The sequence below is a fragment of the Gorilla gorilla genome, chromosome 20 (assembly GCF_029281585.2).
Source record: "Gorilla gorilla gorilla isolate KB3781 chromosome 20, NHGRI_mGorGor1-v2.1_pri, whole genome shotgun sequence".
NCBI classification, from domain to species: domain Eukaryota; kingdom Metazoa; phylum Chordata; class Mammalia; order Primates; family Hominidae; genus Gorilla; species Gorilla gorilla.
In genome coordinates, this window is record NC_073244.2 from 51,640,129 (window position 1) to 51,660,795 (window position 20,667).

Below are 20,667 nucleotides of genomic sequence, written 5' to 3' on the forward strand. Positions count from 1 at the left end.
AAACAGACACCACAGGTTTTTGCTTTAAAGCATCAGCGAGTGGAAAGTTAGGCTAAATTCTTGGGGAAATGAACTTAAACCTATGAGCTGAGGACCAGTGGTTTCAGTTAAAGATTTACTAGGCTCCAACAAAGCCTGGTAAATCCACCCCTGGACAGGGCACAGTGGCTCATGTCCATAATCCCAGCACTTCGAGAGGCCAAGGCGGGAAGATCACTTGAGCCCAGGAGTTCAAGGTCAGCCTAAGCAATATATCGAGATCCTGTCTCTACAAAATAAAAAAGAAAACAAATTAACTGGGCATGGTGGTGCATGCCTGTACTCCCAGCCACTCAGGAGGCTGAAGTGGTAGGATTGCTTGAGAGCAGGAGTTCGAGGCTGCAGTGAGCTAGGATCACACCACTGCACTCCAGCCTCAGTGACAGAGCAAGGCCCTGTCTCTAAAAAATAAATAAATACATCAACCCCTGATTAACATGCTTTCTCACCCTTCCTTATCACAGACAGTGCACACTGGATTCTTTGGAAATGTGAAGAATCAGAGGAGAAGGCAGGAGAAAGACATGCTCCTGGCTGAGTCTCCTAAAAAGATGGTCAACTGCCACACTTCCCAAGCAGGGCTGGGCGGTGGGTAAGGGCAACTGACTTAGCCTTGCCTCAGTTTCCTCAGCTGTAAACTGCGGGGTAATAAGAGCTCCCACATTTCTAGGGAAGCTGGGGGTTTCAGTAAGAAGCAACTAACAAGAACATCAACAACTCCTATGTATTTAGGCGCTGTATGTCAGGGGCTATTCTAGGAGCTTCGGAAACATTAGGGAATATATTCAATTAAGTCCTGCATGTCGGCTGGGCACAGTGGCTCATGCCTCTATTCCCAGCACTTTGGGAGGCTGAGGCCAGCAGATCACTGAGCTCAGGAGTTGGAGGCCAGCCCGGCCAACACGGTGAAACCCCGTCCCCACTAAAAATACAAAAATTTCCTGGGCATAGTGTTGCACACCTGTAATCCCAGCTACTCTGGAGGCTGAGGCAGGAGAATCACTTGAACCAGGGAGGCAGAGGTTGCAGTGAGCCGAGATCGCGCCACTGCACTCTAGCCTGGGTGACAAAGCCAGACTCTGTGCCAAAAAAAAAAAAAAAAAAAGTCACACCTGTCCAGTTTGCCAGATTAAGTCAGTAATTGATCAGCACCTTCGCCAATACTGCCACTAGAAAAACAGCTGCGTGTCTGTGTTTCAGTGGGATCTCAGGGGAAACCCCTCCACTATAACTGAGATGCCAGTCTCCACATGAGACCAAATCTTCTCAGTAAGAAAAGCACTGCAGAGCAGCACGGGGTTCAAGCTCCACCTTTGCTGGGGGACTATGGGCCAGTGATGGGCCATCCCACTCTGAAAAATAAAGCAAGTCATAGTGCCTGCAGCCCCTGTTGCAAGCATACAGACACCATGGACATGAAGTGCCTGGCAGCCAAAAGGTGTGCAGTCAGCTGTATAGAAACTATAGCTGCTGTTGTTGTTGTTAAGGGGGTGAGAGTGTCACCCACAGATTGTCCTCTGTCCATGAAGCTTCTCCAGACTTGGACTTTCTCAACCTCTGATGGCACCACGTCCTGCCAATAAGTGGCAGACTAGGGAGGTGAGTAGGGCAGAATCTAGGACTGAGGTGGGGAGAGGATGGAGTGGGAGGGAGGAGAGGGTGGGAGAAATTTGGAGAGAAAAGTCAATGCATGGAGGTAAAGAGAGGGTGGAGACTGAGGGACAGAGATGGGGGAGCAGCTCCCAAGTCCCTGATGACACCTCCCTCGTTGGCTTCCCACTCTGGGTTCTGACTGGCATCTTCTGTCCTCAGAGACCCCAGGCCTCGCACATGCACTCTCATCTCTGTGCCCCCAACTCCTGGGCTGAGCGCTGCCTGTGCCCCACCCACCCACAGGCCCCTCGCCCCCTGCTCCCCATCTGCTCTCACCGTGACCTTCCACTGTCTCTGCTCCAGCCGCAGGGTGAAGTTTGCCACCTGGACCGTGATCACCCTGGTCACACTGACTCGCCCATTACCCCAGGCCACGTTCTCCTGCAGGACGGCAAACCGATGTAGGCCAGGCCGGGTGCCGCAGGTCTGAGCCAGCACATACACGCAGGTGCCCATGAAGTCGAAGCGGTGGCCATCGAAGGTGGTGTAGTGGGGATCTCCCGACGCCTGGCAGGTGGTAGAGCCCACAGCCACGCAGCCCAAGCTGCCACCGGATGGCCGGCAGGTCTCATGCGGGCCGCAGCTGGAGGGCTCACAGGACACCTCACCGCCCTCCCGGCAGTGGCAAAGGGAATCACACCCAGGGCCAGGGTAGAAGGTCTGGCCCAGTGGGTAGTAGCGGTCATCGTGGAGGCAGCCACACTGGCCCACAGGTACACACGTGTCACCACTGAGCACGAAGCCAGCATCGCAGACACAGCCTTCACGGCAGGCCGACTCACAGCCCTCGGGTGCCGAGAGACTCGGGCAGCTCCCAGGGCAGGAGTCACCGCAGAGCTCGTAGTGGCTGTGGGCAGGGCACTGCAAGGCTGTGGGGACAAGGTGGGCATCAGCCAGGTAGGTGTTTGAGTCGCGGTCTTGGGAGGCCCTGAGTGGGAAAACTGCTCAGGCCAACTTGGGCGTCTCTGGGTATGCACATGTGATCCAGGACATCTAACTGGGGGACTCAGCGTGGGACCTGGAATGGGAGGGGACATGCCCAGGTCTCTCTGACCAAATATTTCTAAAGATCAAATGACCCTGCTCGGCTGATTTTTTTTTTTTTTTTTGAGACAGGCTCTCACTCTATCTCACCCAGGCTGGAGTGCAGAGGCGCAATCACAGCTCGCTGCAGCCTCCACCTAAACCTCAAGCAATCCTCTGGCCTCAGCCTCCCGATTAGCTGGGACTACAGGAGTAAGCCACCACATCTGGCTGATTTATTATTATTTTTTGTAGAGATGGGGTCTCACTACGTAATCCAGGCTTACCTGGGTGAAATGGATCACTTATATCTATTCGGGGTATGCAAGATCAGAACTGACTATGGGTATCTCAGGGTGTGAATGTGACTGGGGTATGGGGCCACATATATCTCAGGGTATGACTCTGCCTGAGGGCACCCAGCTGTGGGTGTCTGATACGGAGCATCTCCCAGAGTCCTTCTGACATGGTCTGTCTAAGGGTGTGCCTGGGTGAAGTTGGCAGGATATCTGTGACCAGGAGACCTGCCTGAAGGGAACCGCCTAGGACTATCTAACTATGCATCTGTGTGGATCTGCCCAAGGCTATGCCAGGATCCTGATTCTTTCTGAGTGTATCTGACCAGTCTGTATAAAATTTAAGCAGACATCACTGAAGGTATGCGACTAATTCTATGTGACTAGGTGTATTTCAGTGTGTGCAACAGACCTGGGCCCTCTGACCAGCTGAAACTCACTAGGTCTTCCTAACAAGGGGTACTTTGCTATGTGACAGAGGCAGGGTCAGCCATCCCAATCTACATGCCTTGGATACCTGAAAGCATGGATCACCAATCCCTAAGAGTGTCCTGGACCCCAGGTTTCTTTTCTTTCTTTTTTTTTTTTCTGTTGTTTCTTGTTTGTTTTTTGTTTTTGAGATGGAGTCTCTGTCACCCAGGCTGAAGGGCAGTGGCATGATCTCGGCTCACTGCAACCTCTGCCTCCTGGGTTCAAGTGATTCTCCTGCCTCAGCCTCCTGAGTAGCTGAGATTACAGGTGCCCGCCACCACGTCTGGATAATTTTTGTAGTTTTAGTAGAGGCGGGGTTTCACCATGTTGGCCAGGCTAGTCTCGACCTCCTGACCTCAGGTGATCCGCCCGCCTAGGCCTCCCAAATTGCTGGGATTACAGGCGTGAGCCACCGCGCCCACACTCTGACTAGGTGTTTCTAACTGACTCTCTCTCACTGCAGTACCTGATTTGGGGCATTTCAGTGTGTGAGTGCCAAGGTGTTTCCTGACAGGAGATACCGAGCTCGGGAAGGAAGGTGGACCCTCAGCCCCATGGAGGAGGAAGGGGCTGCTGTCCTACAGTCCTGGGAAGGGCAGGGAGAGACCCGACCATGTGGACCACGCATGGAGCAGTACTCACGACAGAAGTCCGGCCGCCTCCACTCGCCGAGCTGGGCCCCAGCGGCCTGACAGGCTGCCACGTAGGCGGCCACTGCAGGACAGAGGCCTCCAGGATGGCCCTGAACTTGGCAGGCGTCCAGCAAGCAGCCCTGGAAGTACTGCGCGGGCGGCACAAGGCCGTGGCAGGGCGCCAGCGGGCCGTCGGTGTTGGAGATCACGCCGCACGCGTCCGGGCCGCCGAAGGACTCTTGCTGCTCTGGGGTGCACGGCGACGGGCATGGCTTGGACACACATTCTCCGCAGCCCTGGGCCCCGCCCACCTGCCATCCGGCGGGCTTCCCGCCCACAGCCTTCAGGTCGTCTGCGGGGTCCTGGTTGTAGTTCCCGCATAAGCCACAGAGAGAGCCCGCGTACGCCGCCGGCACGCGCAGGCGCACGAAGCTGTCCCCATCGAAAGCCAGCGAGAGCCCTGAGGTTGTGGTCACCACCACGTCGGCGCCGCTCAGGTGTGCGTGCAGGAGCGAGTCCAGCTGGAAGGGCAGAGCCACGAACACGCCGTCCACCTGCGGGCAGGGGGGGAGCGGTGAACGGAGCAAACACGGGTTTGAATCCTGGCCCCACTACCTACTAGCTGTGGGACCCAGAGCATGTCACCTCCCGCTGAAAATAATAATGAGCATCTATAGGCCGGGCCTGGTGGCAAAGCCTGCAATCCCAGTACTTTGGAAGGACGAGATGGGAGGATCACTTGAGGTCAGAAGTTCAGACCCGCCTGGGCAACACAGTGAGACCCCCATCTCTACAAAAAAAATGAAAAATTAGCCAGCGTGGTGGCGTGCGCCTTTAGTCCTGGCCACTTGGGAGGCAGAGGCCAAGGCAGGAGGATGGATTCAGCCCACGAGTTCCAGGCTACAGTGAGCCCTAATCCTTTCGCGGCACTCCAGCCTGGGCAACAGAGTCAGGCTAAGAAAAAAAAGAAAGAAAAGCAAGAAAGAAAAACAGAAAAGAAAAAACAAAGAGCCTCTATAGGCTCATGTCACTGACTCCTCATCCTTCTCGAAAACAGGTACTTTTCTTAGACCAGTTTACAGAGGAATACGCTAGGCTCACAGAGGAAGAAGCCGCTGTGCCAAGCCATCAGGCTCCTAGGCCTACACTCTGACCCTTCCATCATGCCCCAGCTAAGCTGTGAAAGGTGCCCAGGGGAATGGTGAAGCCCTTACCATCTCAGGCAACCCCAGAGCTGGCACTTGCTCCTGTCTGGCCCACAGTCCTCCTCACCTGTAGCTTCCGGGGCCAGCGGGCACTCAGTGTCAGGCTGTGGTTGTAGATTTGCAGGGTGACACTGCGGGTGTAGCTGACAGCCTGGCTGCCCCGGTGCTCATTGGCTACAGTGACAGTGAAGTTCTCAGCCCCCAAGGGTGGTCCGTGGCAGGGTGCACTCAGCAGGTACTCGCAGGTGCCTTGGAAATCGAATCGGTGCCCATCCAGAGTGACGTAATGGGGGTCACCCCACGCCTGGCACTCAGCTGTGCTGATGGGCTGGCAGCCGTGCTGGCCGGATGGCAGGAGGCCACACACTTCACCCAGCCCACAGCTGGCAGGTGTGCAGACCAGCGAGCCACCCCCAGGCCCGCAGCGACACCTCTGGGAGCAGGTGCCATCAGCCCAAAACTCACTGCCCGCCTCGTGGTAGGTGCCATTGGCCCAGCAGCCGCAGCCGTTGTTGAGGGAAACACAGCGGTCAGCACTTAACACGAAACCCGCGTCGCACTGGCAGCCCTCCACACAGGGGCCCTCGCATACGGCCGGAGTCGTAAGGGGTGCAGGGGACGGACAGCTGGCCGGGCAGGGTGGGCCACAGACCTCATAGTGGCTGTTTTCTGGGCAGGTGATCTCTGTGGGCAGACGAAGGAGCAGGAAGGAGAGAAACAGAGAGAAGGGTGTTAGGGGTGGGGTCCCAGGACAGGGTGTGAGGAGACAGAGAGAGACACTGGGGAGCAGACAGAGAAAGGGGGAGACAGAAAACAAGACACAGAGAGAGGACACAGAGAAAGAAATGGGAGAAAGCGAGACACCAGGAGACCCAAGCAGAAACTGAGGGAGCTAGAGAATTAGAAACAGACAGATAGAGACAAGCAAAGCGAGGCCCAGAGACGAGCACCAAGAAACAGAGAGACAAACAGAGAGAAAAGAAAACAAAGAGACCCAGAAGGACCAGAGTGAAACCAAACCAGCCCCGAAGAGACGGGACCCCGCCCCCAGCCCCGCCTCTGCTCCCCCAACACTCACCACAGCCGACCTGTGCCCGCCAGTCTTCGATGACAACCCCAGCGGCCTGGCAGGCAGCCACGTAGGAAGCCAGTGCCTTGCAAAGAATGTCATGGTCCCCACCACCCATGCAGACGTCCAGAACACAGCCCTTGAAGAAGCTCTCAGGTGGCACATGAGCATGGCAGGTGGTGAAGGGGCCCCCTGTGCCAGGGGCCAGGGGTCCGCAGAAGCCAGGGCCCTCGTACTGCTCCAACCGGTCCTCAGGGCACGTTGGGCAGGACCCCCGACATTCGTCCCAACACAGTGGGTCCCAGCCTGGGGCTCGCCAGCTGCCGCCCCAGATGGGTATGGACGGAGCCAGTGTGCCATTAGGGAAGACCTGGTCATTGTTGGGGTTGCGGTCCATGTTACCGCAGAGCCCGCACACTGCGCCATGATAGCTGCTGGGCAGCGTCACGTCTACCCGCCAATTCCAGTCATAGCTGACTTGCAGTCCAAAGTCAGCCACCAGCAGTGCCTTCGATGCACCCTGGGTCACTGAAATCCGCCCGTCGGCCACGGAGACAGGCAAGGCTGTGAGCACACCGTTCACCTGCGGGAAGGAGGGAAGGCAAACGGGTCACTGGAGGTTTTACGGCCCCAGCTCTGGCCCTCTGCCTCCCTCTCTCTCATCCCACCGGGGGCTGGGAGAGGCCAAGGCCTTCCCCCGATAGTTGGATTGTCATCTGACACACTGTGGACAGTTGTTCTAGCCCAGGTCTTGGGGAATGAAACCTCACTTTACTTTTTCTAGATCTTCTCCCTTGATCTCTATCTCCCTCCCCTGTCTCTGTCTCTCTCTCTGTGTCTCTCTCCCCCTGTCTTCACCTAAGGCTATGCCTCTGGGTCTTCTCTCTCTCTGTCTCTCTCTCTCTCTCTTTCTGTCTCTCTGTCTCTGTCTCACCCTCTTCCCTTCCTCCCTACCTCCCTCATTCTTTGTGCATCTCTTCCACTCACTCACCATCATTTATTCAGTGCCTACTCTGCTGCATCCCTCAGTCTCTCCATGTGAGCTGCCATCAAGCTACATCTCCATTTCCTTGGGCAGAAAGGATAGCCCATTCCTCTCCCCCATCTCCGTATATTTCTTTTTCTTGATTACTTTTTTTATTTTTCAGACGGAGTCTCACTATGTCGCCGAGGCTTGTGTGCAGTGTTGCAATCTCGGCTCTTGTAACCTCTGCCTCCCAGGTTCAAGCAATTCTCCTGCCTCAGTGTCCTGAGTAGCTGAGAATTCAGGAGCATCACCACACCCAGCTAATTTTTGTATTTTTAGTAGAGATGGAATTTCACCATGTTAGCCAGGCTTGTCTCGAACTCCTGACCTCAGATGATCCATCGGCCTCGGTCTCCCAGAGTGCTGGGATTATAGGTGTGAGCCACCGGGCCCAGCCCAATCTCCCTGTATTTTTCTCCATGTCCTGGTCTCTGGGCCTCTCACTTGTTCCCTCACAGACACTCAAACGACTGTTCACCTGGACTAGACTCTGAGCTCAGCATGTGATATGCACCGCCTTGCTGTGGGGGAGGCCCTGATACGATGCCCACTTCACAGATGAGGAAACTGAGGCCTACCAAGTGAACTGCCCAGCATCACATAGCTCATAAGGAGGAGAGGCTGGATTCAAACCCAGGTCGATAAAAAAGGCAAATGATGAGGTCCATGTTAAAGCCCTTTGCAAGGGACTAGGCTCATTTAATTCCCAGTAACAGGGTGACATTTTTGCTGCAATTATTCTTTTTGTTGACAGTTTGTTTCAGGCCCAGGTGAAGACAAAGAGCCTTGAGCTGCTAACTGTGGTCGTCAGGATCCCTCCTGCCCTCCCGGGGACCTCAGGGGACCATCCTGCCACACATACCCGGACTTTGCCGATCTCGTCCTTGTGGATGGAGATGTTGGTGCCGAGGGCAGCCACGGTGACGACTCTCACGTAGGACACAGCAGGGTTGCCCCGGTTCTCATTCTTGGTGGTGACGGTGAAGGGTGTCAGGCCCTGGGTGCTGACCCCCGGGCAGCCAGTTGTTGCCAGCACATAGTTACAGGTGCCCTGGAAGTCAAACTTCCGGCCATCGAAGGAGTGGTAGTGTGGGTCGCCCCACAGCCAGCACGTGGCCTCATAGTTGGGCAGGCACACGCCCTGGCCACCCTGCTCCTTGCACGTCTCCTGTGGCCGGCATGTCACGCCGTGGCACGGGTCTGGGGACAGAAGAGGGAGGAGAACCTTGAGGGGCTGCCCATTGTAAAGCATGGCCGCTCCCTCCACATCTACCCCAGTCTGTGCCAGGGATCTGAGGGTTACTGCAGGCAAGACCACATTCCAGAGTCCTCATGTCTAGGACCCAGGTCCTATAGTTTGCTTTTTTATTTTGTTTTGTTTTGTTTTATTGGTTTTTTGAGATGGAGTCTTTCTCTGTCACCCAGGCTGGAGAGCAATGGTGCAATCTTGGCTCACTACAACCTCTGCCTCCCGGGCTCAAGAGATTGTCCTGACTGAGCCTCCTGAGTAGCTGGCATTACAGGTGCCCACCAGCATGCTTGGCTGATTTTTGTATTTTTAGTAGAGACAGGGTTTCACCATGTTGGCCAGGCTGGTCTCGGGCTCCTGACCTCAAGTGACCTGCCCACCTCAGCTTCCCAGAGTGTTGGGATTACAGGCGTGAGCCACTACGCCCGGCCTGCTATTTTCAAGACCAGCCCCTGGGAGTCCTGCACATCTGACACTGAGGCATCATGGTGGATGGTGTCTATGTCTCGGGTGTCAAAGTTCCCATATCTGAGATCTCGGCCCCAGAGGTCCCTACAGCCAAGACTCAGGCCCTAGAGTCCCCCTGCCTCTGAGACTGAGGCCCTGCCATTTGCTGTGTGAGACTGAGGTCCTGGAGTCCCTGCACCTAAGACCCAGTCTCTGGGGTCCCCATGTTTGAGACACTGGTCCTACAGATTTCTGTTTTTAAGTTACAGTTTCCATTGTGCCCTTGCTTGAGAGTTCAGCCTGTTCTTATATTCTAAAGCTTTATAGAAACCTCACCGTCTTCACTTACACAGGCTACGGCTGCTTTCACACCACAGTGGCAGAGTGAGTAGTTGTGATCCAGAAGGTATAGCCTGCAAGCTTAAACATTTACCATCTAGCCCTTTAGAGAAAAGGTGCACTTGACCCCAGTTGAGATCTGTGCCCCAGGGATCCTTGTGTCTGCGATGCCAGCCCTGAGAGCATTCATGTCTGAGACACCAGCCCCAGGGTTCTCTGTGTTCAAGACCTGGGCCCGAGGCCAGGTGTAGTGGCTCAGGCCTATAACCCCAGCACTTTACGAGGCTGAGATGGGAGGACCATTTGAGCCCTGGAGTTTGAGACCAGCCTGGGCAACACAGCAAGACCCCATTTCTACAAATAACTTAATAAATGAGCCAGGCATGGCGGTGTGTGCCTGTAGTCCCCCACTAGTAGGGAGGCTGAGGCGGGAGAATTGTTTGAGCCCAGGAGATGGAGGCTGCAGTGAGCTATGATTGCATCACTACACTCCAGCCTGGGCGACAGAGTGAGACCTTATCTCAAAAAAAAAAAAAAAAAAAAAAAAAAGATCTAGGCCTCAGGGTCCCCCATGCCTGAGATCTCAGCCCCCTGGACGTCTCCACATTTGAGAGAAATTGGTCTCCAATTTCTCCAGGTCCTGGAGGCCTCTGTGTCCAAGACTAGGGCCCTGGGGTGATCTTCTGGCAAGAGCCCAGTGCCAGGGTCTCAGCAGGATTTGAAATGTTTGAGACCCTAACTAGCTAAGTCTCATGGCCTGGGCTCCCTCAGTGCAAGACTCCATCCCTGAGGGTTGCTGTATTCAAGACAGTATCCTTGAGCGTGTCTCACTGCTGAGGCCCTGTCCTGGAGGGTTTCTGTGTCTGAGACCCTGTTCGTACAGTTACTACATCTGTGACCCCAGCTTGCGGAACCCCTGTGTGGGAGAGGCCAGCCTTCAAACGTCTCCTTCCTCCTGTGTCCATTATCAATGTACCGCCTCTCAGCTTCAAATACACCCACGGAGTTAAGCTTTGTCATCAGAGGGCGCTGGAGAGTCACCGCAGGAGGGAGGGGCTCCTGGTCTGGATTCCAGCCAGTTTGGTCCTTCCAGCTCTGGCCAGGGTGTGGGGCCACATTCAGTGAGTGCCACTGGCCCCAGCTGGCTTCCCAGTGAGGGGTTCCCTTCTTGCCAAGTCCAGCCTGCAGAAACCTCTGTGCCACCCAGTGGGCTACAGCTGCAGTGAGACTGGACTCAGCCTTGGGGCTGATTCTCCCCTCCTTGAAGAGGAGGGGCCAATGTCTCCCTTCCTTGAGGCCTCTACCTTAGCCCTAGAGTGGGAGCTACTTCCTATGTTTGCTTTGGTGGTATTCTTTAGTGCTCTCTTTACCGTTTCTTATTTCTGTTTATTTATTTATTTGTAAAGAGACAAGGTCTTGCTGTCTTGCCCAGGCTGGAGGGCAGTGGTGCAATCATAGCTCACTGCAGCCTCGAAATCCTGGGATCAACTGATCCTCCTACCTCAGCATCCTAAATAGCTGGGACCACAGGCGTGCATCACCACACCTGGCTAATTTTCAATTTTTTGTGGAGACGGGTGTCTCACTATGTTGCCCAGGCTGGTCTCAAACTCCTGGCCTCAAGCGATCCTCCCAAAGTGCTGGGTGTGTGAGCCAAGGCACCAGGCCCTCTTTTCCTTTAACAGTTAATCTCCTATTAATAAGTAAATGTTTAATTAAACTTTCCTCATTCAAATGGCCGTACGCTTTCCGTCTCTCGACTGGATGCTGAGTGATATACCCCCCATTCCTGGGAGTCCCCATTATCCTGCTCATCAGCACTGAGAGTCTTAGCCCCCACCCCTTGGTGCTGGAGCTCCTATTCTCTTATCCTTGGGGGGAGGAGGGTTCTCTGCTCTTCACCATAAGAAATAAGCCCTGGGGGTAGCTCTGTGTCCCACATTTAGTCTGGGGGGCTTCCCACATCAGAGACTATACTCCTAGAAATCCTGATCTTCCACTTGAGATGGGTCCCCATATCCAACATCCTGCCTTGGTGGGGTCTCTGTGCCTGAGACTCAGAACTCTGCTCTCTGTCCCTGCCCCTGGGATCCCAGTCTCTCCCCTGCCCTGTGCTGCTAGTGTCTGAACCCCACACCTAATCCCACACATCAGTGTTCTGCTCACGATGGCCCCCTAGGCTGCTGCTCTTGTATTCTAAAGTCTTATAGGAGCCTGACCTCTTCACTTACATAGTCTACGGCTGCTTTCATGCCACAGTGGCAGAGTGAGTAGCTGGAACGAGACCATGTACCCTGCAAGCTTAAACATTTGCCATGTAGCCCCTTAGAGCAAAGGTGTGCCTGTGCCTGCCTTATACTGAGGGCCTCTGACAGCCACCCTGAGAAACTTACCACTGAGGGTCCACACAGCCCAGATTCCCCTTAAGGGTCCCTGCCTCCCACAGTAGGTAACCCTGGCCCTATGAAACCCAGCCCAGGGGTCCCTAGGTCTGTGACCTCAATCTTTAGTCCTGTGCACCTCCCGCCATGGACACCCCAGTTACACCACCCTCAGCCCCAGAGTCCTTGTCCTCCATCCCTAGTCACATCAGCCCCAGTCCCAACCCCAGCTCAGCACCTTTGGTGACGCAGCTCAGGATGCCTCTGGAGGGCTGGCACACCTGCCCCGGCTTGCAGCTGTGTTCCTGGCACACCACGCCTTTACCCGCATGGCACGTACACTGCTGCTGACAGTTGTCAATGAGAACTGTCTGCTCCGGCTGTGGGGAGAGAGGGCACGGCCATCAGGGACACCATGGGTGGGAGCCGACTCATATCTCTGGCGTTCTGGGCACAGAGGGGTTTGGCAGACATCACAGACAAGGGGCATCTCTCAGCAGGATGGCCCCTTGTCTGTGAAGATGAGGCACAGCATGGCTTTGAGGCCATGATTCATTTGTACATTTGTTCATTCACTTTTCTTCATTAACTCATTCATTCCAAAATATCCGCTCAATGTCTGCTGTAGGAGAAATGGTGTGACACAGTAACTAAGGGCAGATCGCCTGGGCTTGAAGCCCGTTTCTGCTGTTTCCGAACTGTGTGACTCTGGGCAAGTTACTTCACCTCTTGTTGGCTCAGTTTCCTGATTTGCAAATTGCAGATAATAGTAGCACCTGCCTATGGAAATATAACCAAGTTAATAACACACGTGAAGTGCAGATGAAAAGGGTTTCCCTTAAATCATTCAGATAGGAGAGATGAGTGGGGTAGACATGAAACAAGATTGGGAGAATGTGGCTTATTTTTGAAGCTAAGTGATGGGTAAGTACATGGACAGTCATTCCACTGTTCTCTTGATTTTTGCATGTTTGAACGTTTTCAGAATAAAAAGTTTTTAGATATGTAATGCATATATAAAAATATGCACACATAGCACTTAAAACGATACCAGATACATAGTAAGCACTATCTACACATTTTCTGTTATTATTAATATTATTCATGTGAGGAGAACAACAGAGAGAGGGTTCCACCCTTCAGAGAGCTCACAGTCCCACAAGGGAGATGGACATTAGACAAATACATGCTCCAGTCAAAGAAAAAGGACCAACAGGGACAGAGTGGGAGAGGGAAGTAGAGGGTGTTAGCAGCTGGTATAACACATGAAAATCTTGTCTTTGTGGTCAGAAAGGCTCCCTTCGTCCAGACCTGGAAGGCAAAGCCACAACTTGACCTGGGGAGTCAGGGGAGGGTTTAAAGCTTCAGAGCCCGTGGTCATATTTAGAAAGCTCTTTACCACTGCCACGTGGAGGGTGGACCAGAGGGAGCAAAGGTAGGAGCTGGGAGGGACCCAGGTGGGAGAGGACCAGCTGGACCAAGGGAGGGCCATGGGGATGGGGAAAGGAGTGGGTACAAGAGACATTGAAGAGACTGAGTGGACTAGCTGTGGTGGCTCACGCCTGTAATGCTCACACTTTGGGAGGCCAAGGCAGGAGGATCACTTGAAGTCAGGAGTTCGAGAGCAGCCTGGCCAATTTGGCAAAATCCCATCTCTAACAAAACTACAAAAATTAACCATGTGTGGTGGCACATGCCTGTAGTCTTAGCTTCTTGGGAGGCTGAGGCAGGAGAATTACTTGAACCTGGGATGCTGAGGTTGCAGTGAGCTTGAACCCAGGCAGTGGAGGTTGCACTCCAGCCTGGGCACAGAGCAAGACTATGTCATAAAAAAAAAAAAAAAAAAAAGAGGCTCAGTGGGTCGGGCCTGGTGGCTCATGCCATTAATCCCAGCACTTTGGGTGGCCAAGGCGGGAGGATGGCTTGAGGCCTGGAGTTCAAGACCAGCCTGAGCTACATAGTGATTCACCCCCATCTCTATGTGTCCACAGGAAAATTAAAAATTCGCTGGACTTGGTGGTGCACGCCTGTAGTCCCAGATACTTGGGAGGTGAGGTGGAAGGATTGCTTGAGCCAAGGAATTCGGGGCTGCAGTGAGCTATGGTACCCTTGCCCTCCAGCCTGGGTGACAGAGTGAGACCCTGACTCTAAAAGAAATAAATAAGAGGCCAAGTAGACAGGCCGTGGGGCTGATGGGCAGTGGGAGGGGTGAGGCCCCATATTCTGCCCCAGATGACTAGGTTCCTACCTCATAGTAGACACCATTGTGGTAGCAGCCGCATTGCTGGATGGGCACGCAGGCCTGGCCGTTGTAGAGGAAGCCGGAGTCACACTGGCAGCCCTCAGCACACCCATCCTGGCACTGTGGAGGGGCACTGAGAGCCGAGCAGCCCAGGGAGCAGGTGTCTGCACAGAGCTCGTAGTGACTGTTCTGAGGGCACTCCATGGCTGCAAGGAGGGGGTGCCGATCAGAGCCCTGGGGAGGGAGGGGCTGCAAGGCCCAGGGTCTACCCCTTCTGTGCCTCAAGCTCTCCCCTCCCTGCCCCTCCGGCTCTCCCTCACTCACGACAGAAAGTTTCATTCCTCCAGGGCTCCACGAGGCCTCCAGCCGCCTGGCAAGCACTCACGTAGGCATGGATGTTGCTGCAGAGAATGCTCAGGTTCCCACCACCCAGGCAGAGATCAAAGACGCAATCTTCCAAGGGACCCTGGGGATCCACCAGCTTGTGGCAGGAGGCCAGTGGCCCTGTGGGGCTGGAGAGGAGCCCACAGAACTCCTCCTTCTGATACTTCTTCTCCAGCTCGGGAGGACACTTGTCCTCGCTCCCCGGCGGGCAAGGGGTGGGCGGCCGGCAGGGAGAGTCGGGTACCACCTCCTCCCAGGAGTTGCCGAACTCATTGGCGTTGCCTGCCTGCGAGCCATTGGGCTTCTGGAAGTCATCCTTGGGGTCGCCGTTGTAGTTCCCACACAGGCCACACATCAGCTGGTAGTAGTTTCCGGGGACGGTGACCCGCACATAGTACACAAGGTCGTAGGCCACACGCAGGCCGAAGTCGGTCTCAATCACAACATCTGAACCATGCTGGGAGGCACGGATCTGGCCGTTGGCCAGCACCACGGGCAGCTTCATGTCCACACCGTTCACCTGGGAGGCGAGAGAGGCAGGCCACGCTTCAGAAAGTAGACTTTGAGTAGGGGTAGGACCCTAGTTCAAGCCCATGCCTGATGCTGAAGAGCTGTGTGACCACACCTCTTAGGGCTTCACTTTTTGTATCTCTAAAGTTGGTAGAATAACAGGGCCTGATAGTGGATTGAATGGTGGTCCCCAAAAGACATATTCACCCAGAATCCCATAGCGTGAGCTTACTTGGAATAAAGTTCTTTGCAGATGTAATCAGGGTAATAATCTCAACATGAGATTATCCTGGATTAAACTGGGCCCTAAATCCAATGACAAGTGTCCTTATAAGAGCCAGAAAGAAAAAGACACAGAGACACACAGAAAGGGCCACATGAAGATGAAGGCAGGGATTAGAATGGTGGTGTCACAAGCCCAGAGAACCTGGAGTCTGCAGAGCTGGAAAGGGAAAGGAAGATCCCCCAACCAGTGTCTTTGGAGGGGGTGCAGCCCTGCCCACACCTTGATGTTCAACTTCTGGCACCCAGGACTGTGGAACATACATTTCTAGTGTTTTAAGCCACCAAGCTCATGGTAATTTGTTATGGCAGCCATGGGAAATGAATACAGGTCTCGATGAAGTAACAAGCCTCCAGCTATCGTTTATGTACCACTTGCTGCAGTCATTAATAAGCAATAATCGCCCCCGGAGCCACTTGCCCGAGTTCAAACAGTTTCCCCCTTACCCTCTTTGTGACCTTGGGCAAGTGAGTCACCTCTCCCTGTTTCTGTTTCCTCATCTATCAGGCGGGAATAAGGTGTTTGCCCCATGGAACTGTTGTCAGGATCAGATAAATTAATATTTGTAAAGTGCTGAGAAACGTGGCTGGCATAGCATGCATGCTTCAGGAGCATTTGCTGTTATTAGCAGCTATGAGTGGAGGTTTTTCTTTTGAACAGTAAACAGACACCACAGGTTTTTGCTTTAAAGCATCAGCGAGTGGAAAGTTAGGCTAAATTCTTGGGGAAATGAACTTAAACCTATGAGCTGAGGACCAGTGGTTTCAGTTTAAGGTTAATAGGCACCAACAAAGCCTCCTAAATCCACCCCTGGGCTGGGCACAGTGGCTTATATCTATAATCCCGCACTTTGAGAGGCCAAGGTGGGAAGATCACTTGAGCCCAGGAGTTCAAGGTCAGCCTGAGCAACATATGGAGATCCTGTCTCTACAAAGTAAAAAAAATAAAAAATAAAAAAAATTGGTCAGGAGCAGTGGTTCACAACTGTAATTCCAGCACTTTGGGAGGCCAAGGTGGGAGGGTTTCTTGAGCCCAGGAGTTCGAGACCAGCCTAGGCAACATAGCAAGACCCCTCTCTATACAAAAAAAAAATTGTCCGGGTGTGGTGGCTCACGCCTGTAATCCCAGCACTTTGAGAGGCCGAAGTGGGTGGATCTCGAGGTCAGGAGATTGAGACCATCCTGGCCAACATGGTGAAACCCACGTCTCTACTAAAAATGCAATAAAGTAACTGGGCATGGTGGCGGGTGCTTGTAGCTGAGGCAGGAGAATCACTTGAACCAGGGAGGCAGAGGTTGCAGTGAGCCGAGATCGCGCCACTGCACTCTAGTCTGGGTGACAAAGTGAGACTCTCTCTCAAAAAAAAAAAAAAAAAAAAGTCACGCCTGTCCAGTTCACCAGATTAAGTCAGTAATTGATCAGCACCTTCACCAATACTGCTACTAGAAAAACAGCTGCGTGTCTGTGTTTCAGTGGGATCTCAGGGGAAACCCCTCCACTATAACTGAGATGCCAGTCTCCACATGAGACCAAATCTTCTCAGTGAGCAAAGCACTGCAGAGCAGCATGGGGTTCAAGCTCCACCTTTGCTGGGGGACTATGGGCCAGTGATGGGCCATCCCACTCTGAAAAATAAAGCAAGTCATAGTGCCTGCAGCCCCTGTTGGAAGCATACAGACACCATGGACATGAAGTGCCTGGCAGCCAAAAGGTGTGCAGTCAGCTGTATAGAAACTATAGCTGCTGTTGTTGTTGTTAAGGGGGTGAGAGTGTCAGCCACAGATTGTCCTCTGTCCATGAAGCTTCTCCAGACTTGATCTTTCCCAACCTCTGATGGTATCACATCCTGCCAATGAGTGGCAGACTAGGGAGGTGGGTAGGGCAGAATCCAGGATTGAGGTGAGGAGAGGATGAAGCGGGAGGGAGGAGAGGGTGGGAGAGATTTGGAGAGAAAAGTCAATGCGGCCAGGTGCAGTGGCTCACGCCTGTAATCCTAGCGCTTTGGGAGGCCAAGGCGGGTGGATCACAAGGTCAGGCGTTCAAGACCAGCCTGGCCAACATGGTGAAACTCTGTCTCTACTAAATAGAAAAATCAGCCAGGTGTTGTGGTGGGTGCCTGTAATCCCAGCTACTTGGGAGGCTGAGGCAGGAGAATCCACTGAACCCAGGAAGTGGAGGTTGTAGTGAGCCCAGATCGCACCATTGCGTTGCAGCCTGGGCGACAGAGCGATACTCCATCTCAAAAAAAAAAAAAAAAAAGAAAAAGAAAAGTCAATGCATGGAGGTGAAGAGAGGGTGCAGACTGAGGGACAGAGATGGGGGAGCAGCTCCCAAGTCCCTGATGACACCTCCCTCGTTGGCTTCCCACTCTGGGTTCTGACTGGCATCTTCTGTCCTCAGGGACCCCAGGCCTCGCACATGCACTCTCATCTCTGTGCCCCCAACTCCTGGGCTGAGCGCGGCCTGTGTCCCACACACCCACAGGCCCCTCGCCCCCTGTTCCCCATCTGCTCTCACCGTGACCTTCCACTGTCTCTGCTCCAGCCGCAGGGTGAAGTTTGCCACCTGGACCGTGATCACCCTGGTCACACTGACTCGCCCATTACCCCAGGCCACGTTCTCCTGCAGGACGGCAAACCGATGTAGGCCAGGCCGGGTGCCGCAGGTCTGAGCCAGCACATACACGCAGGTGCCCATGAAGTCGAAGCGGTGGCCATCGAAGGTGGTGTAGTGGGGATCTCCCGACGCCTGGCAGGTGCTAGAGCCCACGGCCACACAGCCCAAGCTGCCACCAGATGGCTGGCAGGCCTCGTGCGGTCCGCAGCTGGAGGACTCACAGGACACCAGGCCGCCCTCCTGGCAGTGGCAAAGGGAATCACATCCGGGGCCAGGGTAGAAGGTCTGGCCTGGTGGGTGGTAGGTGCCCTGGTGTACGCAGCCACAGGAGGCCAGGGGCAGGCAGGACTCACCACTGAGCACAAAGCCCTCATCGCACACGCAGCCCTCATGGCATTCTGAGCCACAGCCCCCGAGCACTGGGAGGTCTCCACAGGACAGCGGGCAGCCGTACGAACACGCCTCATAGTGGCTGTGGGGTGGGCAGCTCAGTGCTGCAGGGAGAGGAGACATCAAGATCAAGAATTCCTGCTCCCAGGTCAGGAGTTCGAGACACACTCACATACAAGCGGTCCCCCAACACATTCGTATGCACACAAACACTCAAACATACTCACACACAAGTGGTCCCCCAAGACATTCATATGCACACACACGCTCAAACACACTCACACACAAAGCGGTCCCCCAACACATTCGTATGCACACACAGATGCTCAAAGACACTCACACACAAGCGGTCCCATTGCAGGGTGCTTGGGGAACACATTACATCGCAGTTAATCTGATCCTGATAATTAAGATTCTTTCCCAATTTAACTATGGTTTGGAGTTATCTATTATGGTTTTTTTTTTTTTTGAGATAGGGGTCGCTCTGTTACTCAGGCTGGAGCGCGGTGGTGCTTGCTATCACAGCTCACTGCAGCTTTGACCTCCTGGGCTCAAGCAATCCTCCCACTTCAGCCTCCTGAGTAGCTGGGACTATAGGCGTGCACCATCATGCCTGGCTAACTGTTCAAATTTTTTATAGAGATGCGGTCTCGCTATGTTGCCCAGGCTGGCCTCAAACTCCTGGGCTCAAGCAGTCCACCTGCCTCAGCCTCCCGAAGTGCCGGGATTGCAGGAATGAGCCACCACACCCGGCCTTCTATTATGTCTTTAATGACCTTATTCAAGTTGGATACATGGTGTTGATATGTGGCATATATTTTAAACATGCATTTGTGTGTGTTTGTATAATCTATGCAATATTTGTGAATGCAATACTTTTAGCTTCTTCCTTCTATAGCAGTAATTAAAATATTTAGCCAGTGTTATAAAGAAAAAAAGAAAAACCTCCCTGCTCCCCTCCCCAAACTCCAGTCACTCCATAAAAAGCAAATCTAAGTGACTAAAACTAAACCACATTAAATCTCTTATCTGTGCTGTCAAATACAGTAGCCACTAGCCACTTGTGACCATTTGGATGTAAGTTAATTAAAATGAAACAAAATTGAAGATTTAGCTCCTCAGTCACAACAGCCTCATTGCAAGTGCTCAGCAGCCACATGTGACCTGTGGTGACCTGGTATGTATTTGAACAGCTCAAATATGGAGCTGTCATCATTGAAGTTCTGCTGGGTGGTGCTGTTCTGAAGCTGATATCCAGCTTACAGGAGAATCATGGGGACATAGGGACAAGTTCAATAACACTCCAAAATAGCAACTAGCCAGATCCTGAAAGTATGAAATTCTGCAGGATAAATAACCTATCTTTCCCAGTAAATAAGTGACATAGACAAAAGGAAGAGCTGGATGGAGGGATAGCTATGTGATAAGGCAAATGAATGAATTAGAATTAGAGTGAAGAGGCCGGGCGCGGTGGCTCACACCTATAACCCCAGCATTTTTGGAAGCCGAGGCAGGAGGATCACTTGAGGTCAGGAGTTCGAGACCAGCCTAGCCAACATGGTAAAACCCGTTTCTACTAAAAATACAAAAATTAGCTGGGCATGATGGCGCACATCTGTAATCCCAGCTACGTGGGAGGCTGAGGTGGGAGAATCTCTTGAACCCGGGAGGCGGAGGTTGCAGTGAGCTGAGATTGCGCCACTGCACTCCAGATTAGGTGACAGAGTGAGACTCCATCTCAAAAAAAAAAAAAGAAAGAAAAAAGAAAAGAAAAAGAATTAGAGTGTAGAGTCCAGGTGGTAGGTTTATGGGTCTTCACTGTAAAATTCTTTCAACTTTTTTGTATATTTGACAATTTTCATAATACTATGTTGGGAGGAACAAAGGAAGGAAATTCTGACAGAGTAAAAGCAAAGAGGTAGATCAATCCAATGCAGTATGTGTATTTGGTTTGGTTCTAGAGCCAAACAAAATAGAAAAAAACCTTTTTTTTTTTTTTTTAGACAATTGGGAAAATTTGAACCCAGATTGGGCTTTACATGATGTTAGGGAATTAATGTTATTGTTGTTACCGGTAATTACCACATACCCTCATATCTCTTTCTTTCTTCCTTCCTTTTTTTTTTTTTTTTTTTTTTTTTTTTTAGAGACAGGGTCTCACTGGAGTGCAGTGGCACAGTCTCGGCTCACTGCCACCTCCACCTCCTGGGCTGAAGATATTCTCCCACCTTAGCCTCCTGAGTAGCTGAAATGATAGGCACTAGTCACCATGCCTGGCTTATTCTTTATTTTTATTTTTGTAGAGAGTGGGTTTTGCTATGTTGCCCAGGCTGGTCTTGAACTCCTGGCCTCCAGCGATCCTTCCACCTAGGCCTCCCAAAGTGCTGGGATTACAGGCATGAAAAGCAAAC

General features: G+C 52.9%; 1 protein-coding gene across 2 annotated transcripts in view; it reads right to left on the reverse strand.

The window, feature by feature from the left end:
* The window catches only part of FCGBP (Fc gamma binding protein), a 123,328-nt gene that overhangs the window by 40,521 nt on the left and 62,140 nt on the right, over positions 1-20,667 (reverse strand). For both annotated transcript variants that reach the window (XM_055369371.1, XM_055369368.2), the window contains 9 exons: positions 17,768-18,360; positions 14,398-14,977; positions 14,080-14,279; positions 12,070-12,211; positions 8,278-8,615; positions 6,398-6,971; positions 5,387-6,003; positions 4,125-4,668; positions 1,969-2,561 (listed from right to left, as the gene is read on the reverse strand). In XM_055369371.1, coding sequence (XP_055225346.1) covers positions 1,969-2,561; positions 4,125-4,668; positions 5,387-6,003; positions 6,398-6,971; positions 8,278-8,615; positions 12,070-12,211; positions 14,080-14,279; positions 14,398-14,977; positions 17,768-18,360 — 4,181 coding nt within the window. The remainder of the gene's footprint in view (positions 1-1,968; positions 2,562-4,124; positions 4,669-5,386; positions 6,004-6,397; positions 6,972-8,277; positions 8,616-12,069; positions 12,212-14,079; positions 14,280-14,397; positions 14,978-17,767; positions 18,361-20,667) is intronic.